We start from the raw sequence: 23822 nt of genomic DNA on the forward strand, positions 1-23822 counted from the left end.
CAGCTGTGTAACTGTGGGCAAGTCACTTAACTTCTCGGTGCCTCAGTTTCCTCATCTGTAAAATGGGGATTAACTGTGAGCCTCACGTGGGACAACCTGGTGACCCTGTATCTACCCCAGCGCTTAGAACAGTGCTCTGCACATAATAAGCGCTTAACAAATACCAACATTATTAAATACTTAAATTAATGAATAGTAAATACTTTTTTTTTTAAAAAAAAAAAAGAACATTCCAGGAATTATTTTGGGTTTCCCATTCTTGAGTGCCCTATCTTTGTGCTTAGTCTCAACAGTAGACACACAAAGCAATATGACCTAGTGGAAAGAGCTTGGGCCTGGAATTAATCAATCAATCAATCGTATTTATTAAATGAGTACTTACTATGTGCAGAGCACCGTACTAAGCGCTTGGGAGAGTACAAAACATCAGAATTAGTAGACATGTTCCCTGTCCTTAATGAGCTTACAGTCGAGAGACATCCTACAGTCTGGAAGTCAGAGGACCTGGTTCTGCTCACAGCTCTCTCTCTTGCCTGCTGTCTGACCACGGACAAGTCAGTTTGCTTCTCTGTGCCTCAGTTCCCTCATCTGTAAAATGGAAATTCAACACCCATTCTTCCTCCTTCTTAGACTGTGATATCCATCTGGGGCTGGGACTGTGTCTGACCTGATGAACTCGCATCTACCCCAGCACTCAGAACAGTGGTTGACACATAGTAAGAGCTCAATAAATGCTATTTTAGGAATAATTAAGAGGAAGTTAAAGCGATGGGCAGGCCGGGACAGTTTATTCGGAATCAGAACTGGTGACTTCAGCTCAGCGAGGTTCTATTGAGGAGAGGGGCTGGTCCCAGTGTTCTGCCGTTCCCCATGATGTTTGCAGACCTTGGCCATCTTGACCCCAGGGGCCTTCAAGGGGCAGACTGGAGGCTGCCATCACAACATTCACTGTCCTTTGTCTTTCCAGTGGGCTCTTTGCCAGCCGCTACACGGAAACACACCATTCGAAAGACGGCACGGATGTTTCGCTTCGTGGGAATGGCACGGTAAGCCTCCCGGCAGGGTGGGTCTCACTCCCTGAACTGCAGGTCATTCATTCATTCATTCGATCATATCTATTGAGGGCTTACTGTGTACAGAGCACTGTACTAAGTGTTTTGAAGAGGGCAATATAACTGTGAACAGACACATTCCATGCCCACAGTGAACTTCCACGTTAAATCCCTCTCCTTTCCAGGCCACTTTTGGGACTTGACTTCTGGACATAAAGGCCAGATGAGGCAGTAGAGAAGCAGTGTGGCCTAGTGGATAGATCCCTGGGGGTCAGAAGGTCATGGGGTCTAATTCCGTTTCCACCACTTCTCTGTTGTGTGACCTTGGGCAAGTGATTTCCCTTCTCTGGGCCTCAGTTACCTCATCTGGAAAATGGGGATTGAGACTATGAGCCCCACATGGGACAGGGACTGTGTCCAACCTGATTATCTTCTTTCTACCCCAGTGCTTAGAACAGTGCCTGGCACAAAGTAAGAACTTAACAAACATCATAAAAAAAGAAAAAATGGACTGTGTCCAACCTGACTAGCTTGTATCTGACCCTGAACTTAGTATAGTGTCAGGCACATAGTAAGTGCTTAAGAAACACCATAAGAAACAAAACAAAAAAAGAGCAGAGGACTTGTACAGAATCACAGTCCGGACACACAAGAATGAGCTGCATCCGCTGGCTTCCCTCAGAAAGCGGGGCCTCAACCTCACCCCGTCCCATGATCTACTGGGGGACGTTGGAATGAGGGTTTCCGGGCTGGAGACGGCGGCTCCTGGCCTCTGCTCTTCCCTGGGGGAGACCCTTTCTCCACAGGAAAAACACAGGCCTTAATGGAACCAAATTTAGAAATGAAGACAGTGAATCTGGGGCATAGGGAAGAGTAGAAAGCCTCCAGTCGGTCTCATGCCCGGGATTCTGCTGACCTGCATTAGTGTGAACTCACTGAGTACGCTTTAACAGCAGTGCTTTGCCATTTCACCAAAGAAATAAAAAGAAAAAAATCTAAAGAAATGACTAACCTCTTGGGAAATTCTGGGATGGAATTTTTCTCACTTTTCTCGAGTCCAGGCGTAGAGAAGCAGCATGGCCTAGTGGATAGATCCTGGGCCTGAAAGACAGAGGACCTGGGTTCTCTTCCCGGCTCCACCATGTGCCTGCTACGTGACCTTGGGCAATTCACTTCACTTTTCTGTGCTTCAGTTCCCTCATCTGTAAAATGGGACTTCAATACCTGGTCTCCCTCCTACTTAGACTCTGACCCCCAAAAGGGACCTGATTATTTTGTATCTATCCCAGTGAGTATAATGTGACCTTGGGCAAGTCACTTAACTTCTCTGTGCCTCAGTTACCTCATCTGTCAAATGGGGATTTAAAAACTGTGAACCCCACATGGGACAACCTGATCACCTTGTATCCCCCAATGCTTAGAACAGTGCTTTGCACATAGTAAGCGATTAACAAATACCACAATTTATTTATTTATTTATTCATTTATTTTATAGTGCTTGGTACTTAGTAAGTGCTTAACAAATACCAGTTATTAGAAAAATGAAAGCAAGGTGTGTCAGTCACTCAGTGGTGCCGAGCACTCACTGTATGAAGTACACTATATTACCCTATATATTGCACTATATGTACACTATAGACAAGCAGCCTGGCTCAGTGGAAAGAGCCTGGCCTTGGGAGTCAGAGGTCATGGGTTCTAATCCCAGCTCTGCCGCTTACCAGCTGTGTAACTTTGTACCAGTCATTTAACTTCTCTGTGGCTCAGTTACCTCATCTGTAAAATGGGGATTTAAACTGCGAGCCCCACGTGGGACAATCTGATCACCCTGTATCCCCCCCAGAGCTTAGAACAGTGCTTTACACATAGTAAGGGCTTAACAAATACCACCATTATTATTATTATTATATTAAGTGTTTGGGAAAGTACAGTACAACAGAGTTATTAGACACATTCCCTGCCCTCAAGGAGCAAACTGTCCTAGGGAGGGAGCAGACATTAAAATGAATTATTATTATTAATAATAATAATAATGTTGGTATTTGTTAAGCGCTGGGGGAGATACAGGGTAATCAGGTTGTCCCACGTGAGGCTCACAGGTAATCCCCATTTGACAGATGAGGTAACTGAGGCACGGAGAAGTGAAGTGACTTGCCCACAGTCACACAGCTGACAAGTGGCAGAGCTGGGCTTTGAACTCATGACCTCTGACTCCCAAGCCTGTGCTCTTTCCAATGAGCCACGCTGCTTCTCAATTACAGATAGGGGAAATGGGGGCATTTAAGCATATGGACATAAGTAGAGTGGGGCTGGGGTGACTATCAAAGTGCTTATGGGGTACCCAGCCAAGTTAATTCATTTATTCAATCCTATTTATTGAGTGCTTGCTATGGGCTAAGCACTGTATTAAGAACTTGGGAGCGTACAACGTAACAACAGACACATTTTCTGCCCACAATGAGGTCACAGGGCAGAGTCATTCATTAATTCATTAATTCATTCATTCAATAGTATTTATTGAGCGCTTTCTATGTGCAGAGCACTGTACTGAGCGCTTGAATCGTCCGTCTCCCCCGATTAGACTGTAAGCCCATCAAAGGGCAGGGACTGTCTCTATCTGTTACCGATTTGTATATTACAAGCGTTTAGTACAGTGCTCTGCACATAGTAAGCGCTCAATAAATACTATTGAATGAATGAATGAATGAATTGTACAATTTGGCAACAGATAGAGACAATCCCTGCCCAATGATGGGCTCACAGTCTGAACTGGGGAGACAGACAGCAAAGCAAAACAGAACAAAACAAAAACAAGACAATATCATCAAGATAAATAGAATCAAGGAGATAGAATAATAATAATAATGTTGGTATTTGTTTAGCGCTTACTATGTGCAGAGCACTGTTCTAAGAACTGGAAGAGATACAGGGTCATCAGGTTGTCCCACGTAAGGCTCACAGTCTTCATCCCCATTTTACAGATGAAGGAACTGAAGCACAGAGAAGTGAAGTGACTTGCCCACAGTCACACAGCTGACAAGTGGCAGAGCCAGGATTCAAATCCATGACCTCTGACTCCCAAGCCCGGGCTCTTTACACTGAGCCACACTGCTTCTCTGAATAAATAAATAAATAAATAGATAGATAGATAGATAGATAGATAGATAGATAGATAAATAAAGGGTAATAAATAATATATATAAATGAGCACAGTGCTGAGGGGAGGGGACAGGGGAAGAGCAGAAGGTCGGGGGAGGGAAGGAGAGGGGAAGCAGAGGGAAAGGAGGCCTCAGTCTAGGAAGGCCTCCTGGAGGAGGTGAGCTCTCAGTAGGGCTTTGAAGAGTGGAAGAGAGTGAGTTTGGTGGAGGTGAGGAGAGAGGGCATTCCAGGACAGCGGTAGGACGTGGGCCAGGGGTCGATGGGCCAGGGGTCAATGGCGGGACAGGCGTGAACGGGGGATGGTGAGGAACTGGGCAGCAGAGGAGCGGAGTGTGTGGGCTGGGCAGTAGAAGCAGAGAAGGGAGGTCAGGTTAGGAGTGGGCATGATGATGGAGAGCTTTGAAGCCAAGAGTGAGGAGTTTTTGTTTCATACGAAGGTTGAGAGGCAACCACTGGAGGTTTTTGAGGAGCAGAGTGACAGGCCCAGAGCCTTTCTGTAGGAAGATGAGCCGGGCAGCCGAATGAAGAATAGACTGGAGCGGGGAGAGACGGGAGGAAGGGAGATCAGAGAGGAGGCTAACACAATAATAATCCAGTCAGGATAGTATGAGAGCTTGTACCAGCACGATTGCAGTTTGTATGGAAAGTAAAGGGTGGATCTTGGCGATATTGTGAAGGTGCGCGGAGGGAAGGGCAGAGAGGGCAGGATAGACACTTCTACTACTACTACTAATAATTAATAATAATTGTGATATTCATTAAGCACTTACTATATTCCGGGCATTGTACTAAACGCTGGGGTGGGTACAATTAAATTAGCTTGGACCAAACCCCTGTCCTACATAGGGCTCACCGTCTCAATCCCTAATTTACAGATGAGGTAACTGAGGCCCAGAGAAGGGAAGTGATTTGCCCAAGGTCACAGAGCAGACAAGTGGCAAAGCCAGGATTAAACCCCATGACCTACTCACTCCCGGGCCGGGCTTTACTACGCCGTGCTGATTCTTGAGAAATGAGTGCTTAGCCACTTTTCTGCTATGTGACCTGGGGTAAGTCACAACTCATATTGTATTAAAATCCCATCTCCTCCAAGAGGCTTTACCCACTAAGTCCTCATCTCTCCTACTCCATCTCTCTTCCACATCCCCCTTGTATTTGGATCTGTATCCTTAAAGCACCTGATAGTCACCCTGCCCTCAAACCCCACAGTACTTATGTACAAATCCATAATTTGTTTTAACATCTGTCTCCCACCTAGACTATAAGCTTCTGGTAGACAGGGAATGTGTCTACCAACTCTGATTTTTTTTAAATTTATGTTTTTTACATGGTGTTTGTTAAACTCTTACTATGTGCCAGGCACTGTACCAAGTGCTAGGGTAGATACAAGATAATCACATTCCATGTCCCACATGGGGCTCACACTCTTAAATCCTCATTTTACAGTTGAGGCAACTGAGGCACAGAGAGTGACGTGATTTGCCCAATGTCACACAGCCAGAGAGGTGGAGGAGTCGGGATTAGAACCCAGATCCTCTGACTCCCAGGTCCGTGCTCTTTCCACTAGGCCATGCTGCTTCTCTATTGCACTCTTCCTCATGCTTAGTACAGTGCTCTGCTCAACATAAGCGCCATAGATTGAAGGATTGATTGATCGATCCTCTGTGCCTCAGTTTTTTCTCCGTAAAGTAGGGTGAAATATGTGATCAGAGAAGCAGCATGGCCTAGTGGGCAGAGCACGGGCCTGGGAGGCACAAGGTCACGGGTTCTAATCCTGACTCCGTCACTTGCCTGCTGGGTGACCAAGGGCAAGTCACTTAACTTCTCTGTGCCTCAGTTCCCTCATCTGTAAAATGGGGATTAAGGCTGTGAGCACAGTGTGGGACATTCCAAGAGCTTAGTACAGTGCTCTGCACATAGTAAGCGCTCAATAAATACGATTGACTGAATGACAGGGACTGTGTCCAACCCAGTTTTCTTGTATCTACTCCAGCACTTAGAACAGTGCCTGGCACAAAGTAAGGGCTTAAAAAATACCAGTTATTGTAATTATCTATTCTTCTTCCTTAAACCATGAGCCCTGTGTGGAGTAGAGATTGTGTCAGACCTGAGGATCTTTTTTTTTTTATGGCATTTCTTAAGCGCTTATTATATGCGAAGCACTGTTCTAAGCGCTGGGGAGAATACAAGGTGATCGGGTTGTCCCACGTGGGGCTCACAGTCTTCATCCCCATTTTACAGATGGGGTAACTGAGGCCCGGAGAAGTGAAGTGACTTGCCCAAGGTCACACAGCTGACAAGCGGCAGAGCCGGGCTTTGAACCCATGACCTCTGACTCCCAAGCCTGGTCTCTTTCCACTGAGCCACGCTGCTTCTCTAAGAGAAGCATCTTCTATCTCCCCCGGTACTTAATATAGTACTTGACACAAGTAAGCACTAAGCAAACACCTCAATTACTTTTATCAATCAATCGATCAGTCAGCAGCATTTATTTGAGCACTCACTATATGCACAGCATTGTACTAAGTGCTTGGGTAAGTACAACATAAGCAGCACATTTCCTGACCATAACGAGCTTGCATTATTGTTGTTAATATTGTTATTGTTGTCAGAGGGATTGTGCTGCTTCAACTGGGTCCTGGAAATCGAGTTTGGTCTAGTAAGAGATGTCAAAAGCTTCCCCCTTCAGGCATGGCACAGTTCCCAGTGGATGAAGCAGCTCTCAGAAAGTCATTACCAAGAGTTAAGGGTGGTCTCCTTAGTTAATGAGCTGAAGGAGTTCAGAACAAAGTAAATACATCTGTCCTTTACGTGAGAATGATTACTGTTTAGGGGATTCTTTAATCAGTGGTTTATAGACCCAAATCTCACTCCTTGGGGAAAAAAAGGGGGAGGAGGGGGAAGAGGAGGAGAGGAGGAAGAGGGAGGGGAAGTCGAAAGAGGGAGGAGATGGGGTGGGAGGAGGATCAATTAATCAATCAATGCTATTTATTGAGGGCTACTATGCGCAGAGCACTGTACTAAGTGGTTGGGAGGGTACAATATACCAGAGTTGGTAGACATAATAATAATAATAATAATAATAATGTTGGTATTTGATAAGCGCTTACTATGTGCAGAGCACTGTTCTAAGTGCTGGGGGAGTTGCAGGGTAGTCAGGTTGTCCCACCTGAGGCTCACATTCTTAATCCCCATTTTACAGATGAGGTAACTGAGGCGCAGAGAAGTGAAGTGACTTGCCCATAGTCACACAGCTGACAGTTGCAGAGCCAGGATTCGAACCCATGACCTCTGACTCCCAGGCCCGTGCTCTTTCCACTGAGCCACACTGCTTATTGTATTTTCCCTGCCCACCCCAAGCTTACAGTTTAGAGGGGGAGGCAGACATTAATAGAAATAAAGTGCTGTGGAGCTGAAGGAGGGGTGAATGAAGGTGCAAATCCAGTACATGGGGGTACACAGAAGGGAGTGGGAGAAGAAGAAATGAGGGCTTAGTCGGGAAAGGCTTCTTGAAAGAGATGGGCCTTCAAGATGTTACAGATAGACCACTGCTCTCCTCATCTTCAACATGCTTCTAAATCCCATCTCTTCCCAGAAGCCTTCCCTGACTTACCTCTCATCTCCCCTATTTCCCACCTATTATCCTTTCAGCTCTTAATCAGTGAATCAATCAATGTATTTATTGGCTGCTTAGTCTGTGCAGAGCATCCTGGCCTGATGGAAAGAGCATGGGCCAGGGAGTCAGAAGACCTGAGTTATAGTCTCGGCTCTGCCAATTGCTTGTTGTGTGACCTTGGGCAAGTCACTTAACTTCTCTGCGCCTCAACTGTAAAATGAGGATTAAATCCTACTCTCCCTTCTACTTAGACTGTGAGCCTCATGTGGGACAGGGCCGGTGTCCAACCTGATAAATAAAGAAGCAGCCTGGCTCAGTGGAAAGAGCCCAGGCTTGGGAGTCAGAGGGCATGGGTTCTAATCCCGGCTCTGCCACTTATCAGCTGTGTGACTTTGGCCAAGTCACTTAACTTCTCTGTGCCTCAGTGACCTCATGTGTAAAATGGGGATGAAGACTGTGAGCCCCACGAGGGACAACCTGATGACCTTGTATCTCCCCCAGGGCTTAGAACAGGGCTTGGCACATAGTAAGTGCTTAACAAATACCAACATAGTTATTATTATTATTCTTATTGTTATAAACATGTACCTACCCCACACTTAGGATAGCTTTTGACACATCGTAAGGGCTTAACAAATTCCATAAAAGAAACAAACACTGTTCTAAGCCCTTGGAAGAGTACAGTAGAGTAAGTAGACACAATCTCTGTCCTCGAGGAACTTGCAGTCTACCGTGGCGGAGCACTGTACTAGCACTTGGGAGAGTACAATAGACTAAGTGGACACAATCCCTAAGTGCTCAGATGCTTCCTCCACATTTCCCCCTACCAGCCTCAGCCCTTAAATCCGTATCTTTAGATTCAGCTATTTCTGCTGCCTGTGATTTATTTTAGTGACTGTATTCCCTGCTAAACAGTAAGCTTCTTGTGGGTGGGGACTGTGTCTATTAATGCTATATTGGACTCTTCCCAAGAGCTCAGTACAGACTTCGGCATCCAGTAGATTGTAAGCTCCTTGAGGGCAAGGATTGTCCCATCATTCTAATGCACTCTCCTAAGCATTTAGTCCAGTATTCTGCAGACAGTAGGCACTCAAGACACACTTATCTGTTGATTAATGTGCTTTCCATTATTATCGGTGGGAAATTAAATTTGTTTCAGTGCTCATTGGCTGCCCATTTGGTTTTCACAGAAGCTATTGGTGCAGGGCTGGAGTTGGGGAGAGGAAGGGGCCCTACTTAGCGATTGGTACAGGGCGGACTAGTGAGTCAATGGGACAGACTGCAGGAAATTGTTTTGAGGAGCTGGGATCTGCCGGAATCAAGCTTCCAGGCTTGGCCTTCCAGGCTCGGCCTCCTGGGTTTGGCCTCCCTGACTCGGCCTCCCTGACTCGGGTTCCCAGGTTGGCCTAAGCAGCAGGGATGCTTGCTTGGGAGAGGTAGAGGTAGAGGGGACTCGGGCCACCCTAGGAGAAGCAGGGTAGGGAGCTCCCACAGAGCTTGAGGTGGTGGGAAGGGCGGGAAGGAACGAGCACTGATTTCCGGTCTGTGTCCAGGGCCGCTGCTACTACCACGGAAGCGTGCGAGGCTCCCTCGACTCCAGCGTCAGCCTGGCCGCCTGCTCCGGACTCAGGTGAGTGGGGCCCATTGGCCTCCCGGCCTCTCTGCCCTCAGCAGAGGGTGAGACTGTGCCTCCTTCCCTCCCTCCCTCCTTTCCTCCCTGCCCAACCTGTACCACAGAGTGGGCCGGATCGGGGGAGACAGATGCCGTGCTCTCCCAGGACCTGTGGGAATATCCTCCCTCTTCCCTCCCCCAAACACACACAGACACACACACTCCCTCTCTCTCTCTTTTCTCTTTCTCTCTCTCCCTCTCCAAGAGACCTTCCCTGATTAAGCCCTCCTTTCCTCTTCTCCCACTCCCTTCTATGTCACCCGGACGTGCTCCTTTATTCATCCCCTGTCCCAGCCCCACAGCACATTCATCCATATCCCTAATTTATTTATTTACATTAATGTCTCCCCCTCTAGATCATAAGCTCAACTGGGGCAGGGAATGTGTCTACCATCTCTGTTATATTGTACTATCTCAAGCACTTAGTGCAGAGCTCTGCACACAGTAAGCCCTCAATAAATATGATTGACTGACTCTCTCACACACATACACACAAAGAGAAGGCAAACACTTGGGGTCTTTGCCTGACGGGACACTGTCAGGTCTGGGCAGAGCGAGGCCAGTGCTGGGCGAGAAAGAAGCCTCTTCTCAGGCCCCAGGGGAGTGGACACCCAAGGCTGAGCCTGCTCTTGGGGAAAAATCCATTTCCCGGGGGAGAGGTGAGATGGTCTCAACTCCATGAGCCTGCAGAAACTGTTCTGGGAACAGTAGTGTGGTATAGTGGTCAGAACCCAGGCCTGGGAGTCAGAGGGACCTGTCTTCTTATCCCAGCTCTGCCACTTGTCTGCTAGGTGACTTTGGAAAAATCCCTTCACTTCTCTGGGCCTCAGTTACCTCATCTGTACAGCGGGGATTAAGACCGTGAGCCCCGTGTGGGACATGGACTGTGTCCAACCTGATTGTCTTGTACTACATTGAACACCTGGGAGAATACTAGAGAAGCAGCGTGGCTCAGTGGAAAGAGCCCGGGCTTTGGGGTCAGAGGTCATGGGTTCAAATGCCGGCTCTACCACTTGTCAGCTGTGTGACTGTGGGCAAGTCACTTCACTTCTCTGGGCCTCAGTTCCCTCATCTGTAAAATGGGGATTAAGACTGTGAGCCCCACGTGGGACAACCTGATTCCCTTGTGTCTACCCCAGCGCTTAGAACAGTGCTCTGCACATAGTAAGCGCTTAACAAATACCAACATTATTACACTAGTTTTAGTAGTCACAATCCCTAGACTGCGAGCCCCACGTGGAACAGGGACTGCATCCAACCTGATTGCCATGGATCTACCCCAGAGCATAGAAGAGAGCTTGACACATAATCAACACTTAACAGATACCACTGAAAAAAATAATTGTCTGCCCTCAAGGAGCTTACATTCTGCTCTGTTAAGAGCACCTTACTGAGCACTTTTTTTAAAAATGGTTAATGAATTAATGGTATTTACTGAGTGCTTACTATGTGCAGAGCACTGTACTAAGCTCTTGGGAGGGTACTGTACAAGGGTGTTTACTATGTGACAGGCACTGTTCTAAGTACTGGGGTAGATACAAGCGAATCAAGTTGGACACTATCCATATCTTACATGGAGCTCAGTTTAAATCCCCATTTACAGATGACTGAGGCACAGAAAATTCAAGTGACTTGCCCAGTGTCACGGACCAGACAAATGACAGAATTGGGATTAGAACCCAGGCCCTTCTGGCACCCAGGCTCACGCACTTTCAACTAGGCCCTGGCTGTGGAAGCATACACTAGAGTTAGTAGGCGTAATCCCCGCTCTCAAGGAGCTTCCAGTCTACTGTATGCAGAGCACTGCGCTGAGCACTTGGGAGAGGATGATAGAATCAGTTGTCCCCGTGACCTCTTGCCTAGAGGAGCTGAGTCCTTCCAGCTCCTCTTGGACTGGCTCCAACTTCCAAGAGTTGTGCAAATTTGCTTTTGTGCCGTGACCCTGAATTGTAATATTTCTCAGGGCCGAAAGATATGTCATTTTTCCACTAAGAAATAATAAAGATGTCAATCCTAGTTTTCAGGGAACACCCAGACTGTTTGATTAGCGAAATCCAGAGAAATCGAGAACAGATTTTTCCTGACCCTGGGCTATGGACCCACTTCAACTCCCACTGGGTCCCACCCACCCCCTCCTCCCACCCCTCGCTGTCCTTTTGCTGAGACCTCAGACCCCTAAAGCTGCTCTGGGCTCCTTGAAACTGGCACAAATGCTTTCCCTCAAAAAACTGTCTTCTGCCCCATCCATCCAGCTGCCTCCGGCTTGGCCTCAAATTCTTTCATTCATACTCAGTCTACCCGCAGCTGTCGTGTCCGGCTTCCAGTTTGGAATTCCCCTTGGCTGGGGGTGGGAAGGGCGGTGTGGTCTGGGGCATGAAGGGAGCTTGAGGTCAGAGGAAGAAGGGGAAGGAGAAAATCAATGGTATTAATTGAGCTCTTTCTGGGGGTAGACCACTGGACTGAGAATTTGGAAGAGTATTCTGCAATCAATCACTTGTATTTATTGCGTGCAGAGCACTGTACTAAGCACTTGAGAGAGTACAGTACAACAGAGTCATCAGGCACATTTCCTGCCAACAACAAGCTTACGATGCAATAGACATGATCCTTGACCTTGAGGAGTTTTCCATTCTATTGTGTGTGCAGAGCACTGAACTGAGCACTTGGGAGAATTTAGTATGGCCTAGTGGAAAGAGCAGAGGACCTGGGTTTTAATCCCAGCTCTGCCAATTGCTTGCTCTGTGACCTTGGATAAGTCTTGATCCTATTTATTGCTATTTATTTATCTATTTATTGCTATTGTTCTTGTCTGTCCGTCTCCCCCGATTAGACTGTAAGCCCGTCAAAGGGCAGGAACTCTCTCTATATGTTACCGATTTGTACATTCCAAGCGTTTAGTACAGTGCTCTGCACATAGTAAGCGTTCAATAAATACTATTGAATGAATGAATGAATGTCACTTAACTTCTCTGTGCCTCCACTTCCTCAACTGTAAAATTCATTCATTCAGTCGTATTTATTGAGCACTTAAGGGGATTAAATCCTACTTAGACTGTGTGACTGTGGGCAAGTCACTTCACTTCTCTGGGCCTCAGTTACCTCATCTGTAAAATGGGGATTAAGACTGTGAGCCCCATGTGGGACAACTTGATTCCCCCGTGTCTCCCCCAGCGCTTAGAACAGTGCTCTGCACATAGTAAGCGCTTAACAAATACCAACATTATTATTATTATTATTATGAGCCCCAGGTGGAACAGGGACTGTGATTACCTTGTATCTACCCCAGCACTTAGAACAGTGCTTGATACATAGTAAGTGCCTAACAAATATCATGATAATAATAACAGGAATACAATGGAATGTGTAGATATGATCCCTGCCATCAAGGAGCTTAAAGTCTATTGTGAGCAAAGCACTGTACTGTGTGCTTAGGACTCTATTTATTGCCATTGTTCTTGTCTGTCTGTCTCCCCCGATTAGACTGTAAGCCCCTCAAACGGCAGGGACTGTCTCTATCTGTTGCCGACTTGTTCACTCCAAGCGCTTAGTACAGTGGTCTGCACATAGTAAGCGCTCAATAAATACTATTGAATGAATGAATGAATGAATGAATGAATGAGAGAACAATAGAATTAGTAGACTTGATCCCTGCCCTCAAGAAGCTTACAGTCTAGCAGAGGAGATGGACGTTAAATTACAGACGGGGGAAGTGGCAGAGTATAAGGGTATAGACATAAGTGCTCTGGGACTGGGGGTGGGGTGAGGAGCTAAGTGTTTTGAGGATACAGAGACTCAAGTGCATCAGCGAGGCTGAAGGCAAGGAGAATAGGGTGAGGTGATGAGAGGTTAGTCAGGGAAGGCTTACTGGAGGAGATGTGATTTTAATAGGGTATGAAGATGGGGAGAGTTGTAGTGGTCTGTCAACCCTGTCAACTGAGAAGCAGCATGGCTCAGTGGAAAGAGCACAGTCTTTGGAGTCAGAGGTCATGGGTTCGAATCCCGGCTCTGCCACTTGTCAGCTGTGTGACTGTGGACAAGTCACTTAACTTCTCTGTGCCTCAGTTACCTCATCTGTAAAATGGAGATTAAGACTGTGAGCCCCACGTGGGATGACCTGATTCCCCTGTGTCTACCCCAGCGCTTAGAACAGTGCTCTAGAACAGTGCAGAGAGGAGAATGGCCATCACTGGGTCCCTGTGGTGCACCTGGAGTTCCTGGGCTGGGATGAACTAAGGGATTGGGATTTGGATTAGGGTAAATTGGATAAATTGAACAGCCAGGGGAATGAAGCTAACCTGCTGCTTCAGAATGAAGAGGAATTTAGCTCTTGGTGCACTGCGGGTCTCGCATCCCTTGCTCTAGAGATGTGTGTCTCGGGGGGACAGGGAGCAAGCCAGTCCCCCGGGATCTGTCCCAGCCAACTCTTGCCTTCTGCCTCAAAGTTCACAGGACATAGCCAACCCAATCAGCAGAACGGGCAACAAAATGGCCAGTGCTCGCTGCCATACTCCCTGGCAGCTTGGATTCAACCAGCTGAGAGGTCACTCTCAGGATCTGAACCTGGTGGAGCCAGCTCTAACTGCCCACTGCAGTACTTACACACAGATCTAGAAATTATATATTATCAATTCTAAATTTATATTACTGTCTGTCTTCCCGTCTAGACTGTAAACTCATTGTGGGCTGAGAATGTGTCCCCTTTCTACTATATTCTCCCAAGGGATTAATATAGTGCTCTGAACATAGTAAGTGCTCAGTAAATACCACTGATTGACTGACTCTACAGTCCAGACTCAATCTCCAACAAAGATGAGGGGCCTGGTGATATCAATCAATCGTATTTATTGAACTCTTACTATGGGCAGAGCATTGTACTAAGCACTTGGGAGAGCAATATAAAAGAGTTGGTAGACACACTCCCTGCCCACAACGAGCTTACAGTCTTGAAGGTAGACAGACATTAATATAAATTAATAAATGACAAATCTGGACATAAGTGCTGCGGGATTGAGGAGGAGGATGAATAAAGGGAGCAGGTCTGGGTGACAAAAAAAGGAATGGGAAAAGAGGAGAGGAGGGCTTAGTCAGGGAAGGCCTCTTGGAGATGTGCCTTCAATAAGGCTTTGAATTGAGGGAGAGTCATTGTCGGGTATGAGGACGAAGGGTGTTCCAGGTCAGAGGCCGGACGTAGGTGAGAGAGAGGTCAGCAGCGAGATAGATGGGATGGAGGTACAGTGAGTAATTTAGCATTAGGGGAGCGAAGGGAGTGGGCTGGGTTGTAGTGGTACATCTCACTTAGCCTGCTTTTACCTGCCCCTTCATAGTTAATAATAATAATGTTGGTATTTGTTAAGCGCTTACTATGTGCAGAGCACTGTTCTAAGTGCTGGGGTAGATACAAGGTAATCAGGTCGTCCCACGTGAGGCTCACAGTTAATCCCCATTTTACAGACGAGGTAACTGAGGCACAGAGAAGTTAAGTGACTTGCCCAGTCACACAGCTGACAAGTGGCAGAGCCGGGAGTCGAACCCATGACCTCTGACTCCGAAGCCCAGGCTCTTTCCACTGAGCCACGAACTAGAGGCCGGGAGAGGCCGGGAGGTCAGCGAGGAGATAGATGCACAAGCAGAAGGCACAAGCCTCCCTCAGAAGAGCGGGCCCTGTCTCTGCCCCATGTCCTGCCCAGGTCCAGAAAGGCTACGGACGTACTGTAGCCTCAGAACACCGTCCCCGTCTTTCAGCCGGCCCAAGGAACCGCACAGTTTCAACTCGGGCCGAAGCACTGCCGCCTGGGCCGCCCGCCCCATGTTGTCCAGTGCCACGTGGCCGGGGTTGCCGCACTCCTCGAGCCACCTCACGGAGGAGCCATGCCAGCCAGTCAATCAGTCAATTGTATATCTTGAGCACATATTTATTTACTGTGTGCAGAACACTATACTAAGTGCTCGGAACAGTACACTACAACATAGTTGGCAGAGATGTTCCCTGCACACAATGAACTTGAAGACTAGAGGGGGAGACAAACACAGATACCAATAAATAATAATAGTCATAATAATTGTGGTATTTGTTAAGCGTTTACTGTGTACCAAGCCCTGTTCTAAGCACTGGGGTAGATACAAAGTAATCAAGTTAGACGCAGTCCTTGTCCCACACGGGGCTCACGGTCTTAATCCCTATTTTACAGATGAAGTCACTGAGGCACAGAGAAGTGAAAGGACTTGCCCAAGGTCACGCAGCAGACATGTGGCAGATCCAGGATTAGAACCCTCCTCCTCCGACTCCCGGGCCTGGGCTCTTTCTGTTAGGCCATTCTGCTTGTCAGTAAATAAATAAATTGTAGATATTCATTCATTCATTCGTATTTATTGAGTGCTTACTGTGTGCAGAGCACTGTACTAAAAGCTTGGAATGTACAATTCGGCAACAGATAGCTGTGTGACTGGGGGCAAATCACTTCACTTCTCTGTGCCTCAGTTACCTCATCTGTAAAATGGGGATTAAGACTGTGAGTCTCATGTGGGACAACCTGATGACCCTGTATCTACCCCAGTGCTTAGAACAGTGCTCTGCACATAGTAAGCGCTTAACGAATACCAACATTATTATTAAACAATCCCTGCCCAACAACGGGCTGACAGTCTAAAAGGGGGATGTAAGTGCTGTGTGACTGAAAGTGGGGCAAATAAAGGGTGCAGAGCCAAATAACAGCTTCTTCCCTTCCACTTCCAACAGGGGATTTATTCAGCACGGAAACAAAACCTTCGTCTTCGAACCTCTGGGCGGGTCCGGGATCAAGCACAAGATCGTGCCCCTGGCCAGACTGGGCAACCGGCTGGGGGCCTGCGGTCATGGCCTGACCGGGCCGGACCCTCTGCAGCTCTTCCCAGCACCTGCAAGGAGGGTAGGAGAAGGAGCCCAGTGGTTCCTGGTCCTCGAGACGTGGGATTGTTATTCACTGTTGGTTGCCTGCTCTGCACTGAGCGCCGTAGCTGAGCGCCTACTTACTTTGTGCCGAGCCCTGCTGCTGAGCACCTACTCTATGCCGAGCATTAGTGCTGAGCCCCTACTCCATGTTGAACCTTGTTGCTGAGCTCCTATTCCAAGCCGAGTGCTGTTGCTGAGAGCCTACTCTGTGCCAACCACTGTTGCTGAGCGTCTACTTTGCACTGAGCACTGTTGCTGAGTGCCTACTCTATGCCAAGCACTGTTGCTGAGCACTTGCTTTGCTCTGTGCACTGTTGCTGAGCACCTACTCTGCCAAGCACGGTTGCTGAACACCTACTCTGTGCCCAGCACTGTTGCTGAGCACCTGCTTTGCTCTGAGCACTGTTGTTGAGCACCTACTCTGTGCCAAGCACGGTTGCTGAACACCTACTTTGTGCCAAACACTGTTTGTTGCTAAGCACCTACTCTGTGCCAAGCACAGTTGCTGAGCACCTACTCTGTGCCAAGCACGGTTGCTGAACACCTACTTTGTGCCAAGCACTGTTGCTAAGCACCTACTCTGTGCCAAGCATGGTTGCTGAGCACCTACTCTGTGCCAAGCACAGTTGCTGAGCACCTACTCGGTGCCAAGCACGGTTGCTGAACACCTACTTTGTGCCAAGCACTGTTGCTGAGCACCTACTCTGTGCCAAGCACTGTTGCTGAGCACCTGCTTTGCTCTGAGCACTGTTGCTGAGCATCTACTCTGTGCCAAGCACTATTGCTGAGTGTCTACTCTGTGCCAAGCACTGTTGCTGAGCACCTACTCTGTGCCAAGCACTGTAGCTGAGCACCTATTCTGGGCTTAGTAGAGTGCTTTGCACAGAATGAGTGCTCAATAAATACGATTGAGTGAATGAATGAATGAATGAATGAATGAATGAATGCCAAGTATCACAGCTGAGCGCCTATTCCATGCTGAGCACTTTGCTGAACAGCTACGCTTCACTAAGCACTGTTGCTGAGCACCTACTCTGTGCCGGGCACTGTTGCTGAACACCTATTTTATGTCGAGCCCTGCTGCTGAGTGCCTGCTCTATGCTGAGCACTGTTGCTGAGCACTAATGCTCGGGAAACCAGGCTGTTTTTTCTCACACTATGGTAGACGAGATCAGGGCCTGGGGGAGATGAACCACCAACATGACTTCACATTGACCATCGCCAGGGAGTCATTAAAATATCTCAGCAAATCAAATTATCAGAAGGCAATGAGCATTGTTTCAATCCAACAATTATATTTCTTGAGCTACCGAGCACTGTACTAAGCGCTTGGGAGAGTAAATCAGTTAGTAGACCTGATACCCTCAAGGAGCTCACAATCAATCAGAGAAGCGCCGTGGCCCAGTGGGTACAACACAGGCCTGGGAATCAGAATAACCTGGGTTCTAATCTCCGCTCTGCTGCTTATCTGCCATGTGACCTTGGGCAAGTCACGTCACTTTTCAGGGCCTCAGTTCCCTCCTCTGTAAGCCCCATGTGGAACTTGAACGACGTCCAGCCTGATTAACTTGTACCTAGTCCAACACATAATACAGTTCCTGGCACATAGTAAGAGTTTAACAAATACCATGTGGATATCTTGCTGCAAGCTGGCATGTCGTGTGCCCACTGGTGAAAACATGATCCTTGACCTCGAGAAACTTACAGTCTTCTGTGTGCAGAACACTGTGCTAAGCACTTGGGAGAGGACACTAGTGCAGAGCACTGAACTGAGCAGTTGGGAGTGCAGGGATTGTCTCTATCTGTTGCCGAATTGTACATTCCAAGTACTTAGTACAGTGTTCTGCACATAGTAAGTGCTCAATAAATACAGTGAATGAATGAGTGGACAATAGACTTAGTGGACACAATTCCTAGCTGTGGAATACAGTGAATGAATGAGTGGACAATAGAGTTAGTGGACACAATTCCATTAAAAAGAAAAATGGAAGATATTAGTGTTTAAATAAGACAGGGAGATACAAAAGTGCTCTGGAAGCAGCTTGGCCTAGTGCAAGAGCACCAGGCCTAGGAGTCAGAGGAACTGAGTTCTAATCCTAGCTCTGACACTTGTCTGCCATTTGATCGTGGGCAAATCACTTCACTTCTTCTGACCTCAGTTTCCTCATCTGTCAAATGGAGATTAAATACCTGCTCTCCCTCCTACTTAGAAACTCTTTACCATTGGGTTTAAAGTACTGAATCAACTCACCCCATCCTTCTTAACCTCACTGCTCTCCTACTCCAGCCCAGCCCGCACACTCGGCTCCTCTAGTGCCAACTTGCTCACTGGGCCCCGATCTCTTCCGTCTCGCCGCCGACCCCTTTCCCACGTCCTCCCACTGGCCCGAGACACCCTCGCCCTCCATATCCACCAGACCACCCCCTCTCTCCACCTTCAAAGCTTTATTTAAGGTCGCATCTCCTCCAAAAGGCCTTCCCTGATTGAACCCTCTTTCCCCCGGCTCCCTCTCCCTTCCGCGGTGTCTCTTCACTTGTGTCTGTGATCTTTGGACATTTGCTATTTATCCCACCCCCAATCCCATGGCACTTATGTACACATATTTCAAATTTATAGGTTATTTATTTATTCATAGTAATGTCTGTCTCCCCAACTAGACTATAACCTTCTTATGGGCAGGGAACATGTCTCTTAATTCTATTGTACTGTACTCTCCTACCTGCTTAGTTCAGTGTTCTGCTCATAGTAAGAGCTCAAAAAATATCACTGATTGATAGTTTGACTGTAAACGTTAAGTGGGACAGAGGCTCTGTCCAACCTTCGGGAGAAGTAGCGTGGCTTAGTGGCAAGAGCCTGGGCTTGGGAGTCAGAGGGCGTGGGTTCTAATCACGGCTCCGCCACTTATCTGCTGGGTGACCTTGGGCAAACCACTTAACTTCTCTGTGCCTCTGTTCCCTCATCTGTAAAATGGGGATTAAGACTGTGAGCCCCATGTGGGACAACCTGATTACCTTGTATCTACCCCAGCTTTTAGAACAGTGCTAAGCACATAGGAAGTGCTTAACAAATACCATTATTATTATCATTATTATTAACTTATATCCTCTCTAGCTTGTAATACAGTGCTTGGCACATAGTCAAGACTTAATACCTCAGTAATAATAAGAATCATTACATTTATACATTATCTATCTAGAAGCAGCGTGGCTCAGTGGAAAGAGCCCGGGCTTGGGAGTCAGAGGTCATGAGTTCGAATCCCAGATCCACCACTTGCCAGCTGTGTGACTTTGGGCAAGTCACTTCACTTCTCTGTGCCTCAGTTACCTCATCTGTAAAATGGGGATTAAAACTGTGAGCCCCACATGGGACAACCTGATCACCTTGTATCCCCCCAGAGCTTAGAACAGTGCTTTGCACATAGTAAGCGCTTAACAAATACCACCATTCTTTCTCTCCCTTTTAGATTATCAGCCCTAAGTGGGACAGGGACTGTGTCCAACCTGATTATCTTGTCTCTACCCCAGCACTTAGAACAGTACCTGGCACATAATAATTATGTTGGTATTTGTTGGTATTTGTTAAGCACTTACTATGTGCAGAGCACTGTTCTAAGCACCAGAGTAAATACAGGGTAATCAGGTTGTCCCACATGAGGCTCACAGTTAATCCCCATTTGACAGATGAGGGAACTGAGGCACAGAGAAGTTAAGTGACTTACCCACAGTCACACAGCTGATAAGTACTTAAAGGTCTAAAAATAAGCACTTAAAAATATCAGAGTTAATATTATTATTAATATATGGAGGGTCTGGGGATTTTTGTATTTATGATTCTTAAGTACTTCCTATATACCAGGCACTATACTAGGCATTGGGGTAGATACTTAACTTCTCTGTGCCTCAGTTCCCTCAACTGTAAAATGGGGATTAGGACTGTGAGCCCCACGTGAGACAACCTGATCACCTTGTATCCTCCCCAGTGCTTAGAACAGTGCTTGGCACATAGTAAGTGCTTAACAAATGCCATCATTATTATTAGATACAAGCTAATCAGGTTGGACACAGTCTTAAAAATAAGCACTTAAAAATATCACAGTTAATATTATTATTAATATATGGTAGGTTTGGGGATTTTTGTATTTATGATACTTAAGTACTTCCTATATGCCAGGCACTGTTCTAGGCATTGGGGTAGATACAAGCCAATCAGGTTGGACACAGTCCTTGTCCCACAAGGGGCTCCCAGTCTTAATCCCCATTTTGCAGGTGAGGTAATTGAGGCCCAGAGGAGTGAAGTGACTTGCCCAAGGACACACAGCAGACAAGTGGCAGAGCTGGGATTAGAACCCAGGTCCTTCTGACTCCCAGGCCCAGGCTCTAACCACTAGACCATGCTGCTTCTCTGTTGTAGCCACCCCAGCACTTAAAAAGTGCTTGGCACATTGTAAGTTCTTCACAAATACTGTTATCACTGTTGTTGGTGATGTTATAATAATAATAATCACTATCATTGTCATTATTTCTGTGACAGAAAGCAAAGATTTCTACCCTTGAAGGGATACTGAAGTTATGATCATTATTGTTGTCATTATTATTATTATTATTTAGTCATCTGATATCTACCCTATAATACAGCACGCTGCCTAAAATGCAGTGACAGGCAAAGAAATAGAAAAGCAAAAAAAAAAAGGCCAACGCCCCTCTTTGGAGACTGTCAAACAGAATGTATTGGCAACGTGGTCTAGAGTAAAAGTAGGAGGAGTCAGACTAATATTAATTAAGTGCTTACCGTCTGCAGAATATTGTTCTAAGCCTGGAAACAGAATACACAGGTGAGGATTAGAAACGGCCCCTTGCCCGTATGGAGCTCCCAATCTAAGAATGTAAGTGGGGAGAGGGGACTGGAGAAGGAAACGTGAGGAGTGTCCAGCCTCATGCTCTATTGCACTTTCCCGAGCGCTTAGTACAGTGCTCTGCACACAGTAAGTGCTAAATAAATGAATTACAGTTGAACGAGTGGTGAAACAATCAAACAGGAAAACAACAGGAAAGACCAGGCCAGCTAGACTAAATGAAAGCAGGGTACAGCCGGGCACGGCTGGGCACGGCCCACTGCCATCGGGCTTCCTGTGGTTCTCTGGAGGCCTCATGTAGTAATTAATTCTAAAAGGCTCTCCCCAATTAAGTCCTCTTTTCCCCAGCTCCCTCTCCCTTTCATCTACGCGGTTGGATCTGTGACCTTTGGGCATTTGATATTCGCCCCAACCCCACAGCACTTATGTACATATCTTTAAAATATATCATTTATTTATACTGATGCCTGTTTCCTCCTCTAGTCTATAAGCTCGTTGGCGGCAGGGAAAGTGTCTGCCAACTCTGTTATATTGTACTCTCTGAAGCGCTTAGTTCAGTGCTCTGCACACAGTTAGCGTTTAATAAATACCGATGATGATGATGATAAAGATATGATGATGATGACCTGCCCAGAGTCACACAGCAGGCCAGTAGCGGGGGCTGGGAGGAGCAGCATGACTTAGCGAGGAAGAGCATGGCACAGTGGATAGAGCCTGGGACTGGGATACAGAAGGTCATGGGTTCTAATCCTGGCTCCGCCACTTGTCTGCTCTTTGTACTTGGGCAAGTCACTTCACTTCTCTGTGCCTCAGTTCCCTCATCTATAAGATAAGGATTGAGACTGCGAGCCCCTCGTGGGACAGGGACTGTGTCCAACCCGATATGCTTGTATCCACCCCAGCGCTTAGTACAGTGCCCGACACATAGTAAGTGCTTAACGTATACCCCAGTTATTATGATTATTATTATTAGATCTCGGGTCTCCTGGCTCTCGATCCTCTGGTCCGTTCATGGGACCCCGCTGCCTCCCCGCTGAAGGTTTGTAGTTTTGTAGGTTGAATCAGTGTGTGATTTTGCAGCCCAAAAGGGAGACGCAGAAGATGGCCAAGTACGTGGAGCTGGTGATGGTCGCCGATAACCGGGAGGTAAGGCCGCTCGGAAAACCCACCAAACCAAACGCTCCGCCCGAGGCCCCGGCTCTGCCAGCGTGGGCTCCTCCAGCGTGAGCTCTGCCTGGGCCTGGGCCAGGGAATCAGGAACACCTAGTTGGAAATAAGGTGATCTGGAGCTGGAGAGGCCAGCCCCAATATCAGTGCTTCTGGCATGGGGACCCAGCACCAGCGAATAAATTTGTCAGGGTGACGCAGAAGGGAGTGGGAAAAGAGGAAAGGAGGGCTCAGTCAGGGAAGGCCTCTCGGAGGAGATGTGCCTTCGGTAAGGCTTTGAAGGGAGGGGGAGACACTGTCTGTTGGATTGACCTGGAGCCTGATCCGTTAGCCCTGACAGAAAGCCACCTGTCACCAGGGTCCCAGCGGGGCGGGGGTTGCCAAGGTGAGACAGAGCGTGGAGCTCAGGGTCCCCTCCCCTTCACCCGGCCCCCCGGCCCTCCGAGTTCTCCAGCTGGACTGGACTGTTGAGAAGACCGGGAAGGTGAGGCTAATATGAAAATAATGTATAATGATAATTATGGTACTTGTTAAGTGCTTATTATGTGCCAAGCCCTTTACTAAGCACTGGGGTAGATACCAGTTAGTCAAATTGGACACAGTCCCTGTCCCCCATAGGGCTCATGCTCTTAATCCCCATTTGACAGATGAGGGAACTGAGGCCCAGAGAAATGAAGTGACTTGCCCAAAGTCGCACAGCTGACATGAAGCAGCATGGCCTAGTGGAAAGAAGATAGGCTTGGGAGTCAGAGGACCTGGTTTCTATGCCGGCTCCGTCACTTGTCATTTGGGAAAGTCACAACTTCTCTGTGCCTCAGTTCATCTGTAAAATGGAGATTAAGACTGTGAGACCCACATGGGACAACCTGGTTGCCTTGTAACTACCCAGCACTTAGAACAGTGCTTGGCACATAGTAAGCACTTAACAAATATCATCATCATTATCATGATTATTATTACTAATAATAATAATAATACCAGCTTCACTACTTGTCTGCCATGTGTGACCTTGGGGAAGTCATTTATCTAATCTGGGCCTCAGTTATCCTATCTGTAAAATGGGAATTAAGACTGTTAGCCCCATGTGGGACAGGTACTCTGTCCAACCTGATTAACTTGTAGCTATCCCAGCCCTTAGAATAGTGCTTGAAACATAGTAAGTGCTTAACAAATACCAGAATTGTTATTATCATTATTATTATGGTCATTATCAATATTATTAACGGAATACTCACACGCACACTCTCTACCCTTACACCAGATCTGAAGCACTGTTGTAGCCTCTCCCGGTTGTAGCCTCTCCCGGACGCCCCCAACCTCACCCTCAAGCCCCTCCCATCTCTCCCACCCTCCCTGTCTCCCTCCAACCCCCTCTCCT

At 47.3% G+C, this 23822-nt stretch overlaps 1 protein-coding gene across 1 annotated transcript in view; it reads left to right on the plus strand.

Moving 5' to 3' along the window:
* The window catches only part of ADAM12 (ADAM metallopeptidase domain 12), a 140696-nt gene that overhangs the window by 73638 nt on the left and 43236 nt on the right, over positions 1-23822 (plus strand). The window contains 4 exon segments of the mRNA XM_029058952.2: positions 968-1046; positions 9378-9454; positions 16233-16401; positions 22358-22423. Coding sequence (XP_028914785.1) covers positions 968-1046; positions 9378-9454; positions 16233-16401; positions 22358-22423 — 391 coding nt within the window.

Source organism: Ornithorhynchus anatinus, chromosome 3, assembly GCF_004115215.2.
Source record: "Ornithorhynchus anatinus isolate Pmale09 chromosome 3, mOrnAna1.pri.v4, whole genome shotgun sequence".
Classification (NCBI taxonomy): Eukaryota; Metazoa; Chordata; class Mammalia; order Monotremata; family Ornithorhynchidae; genus Ornithorhynchus; species Ornithorhynchus anatinus.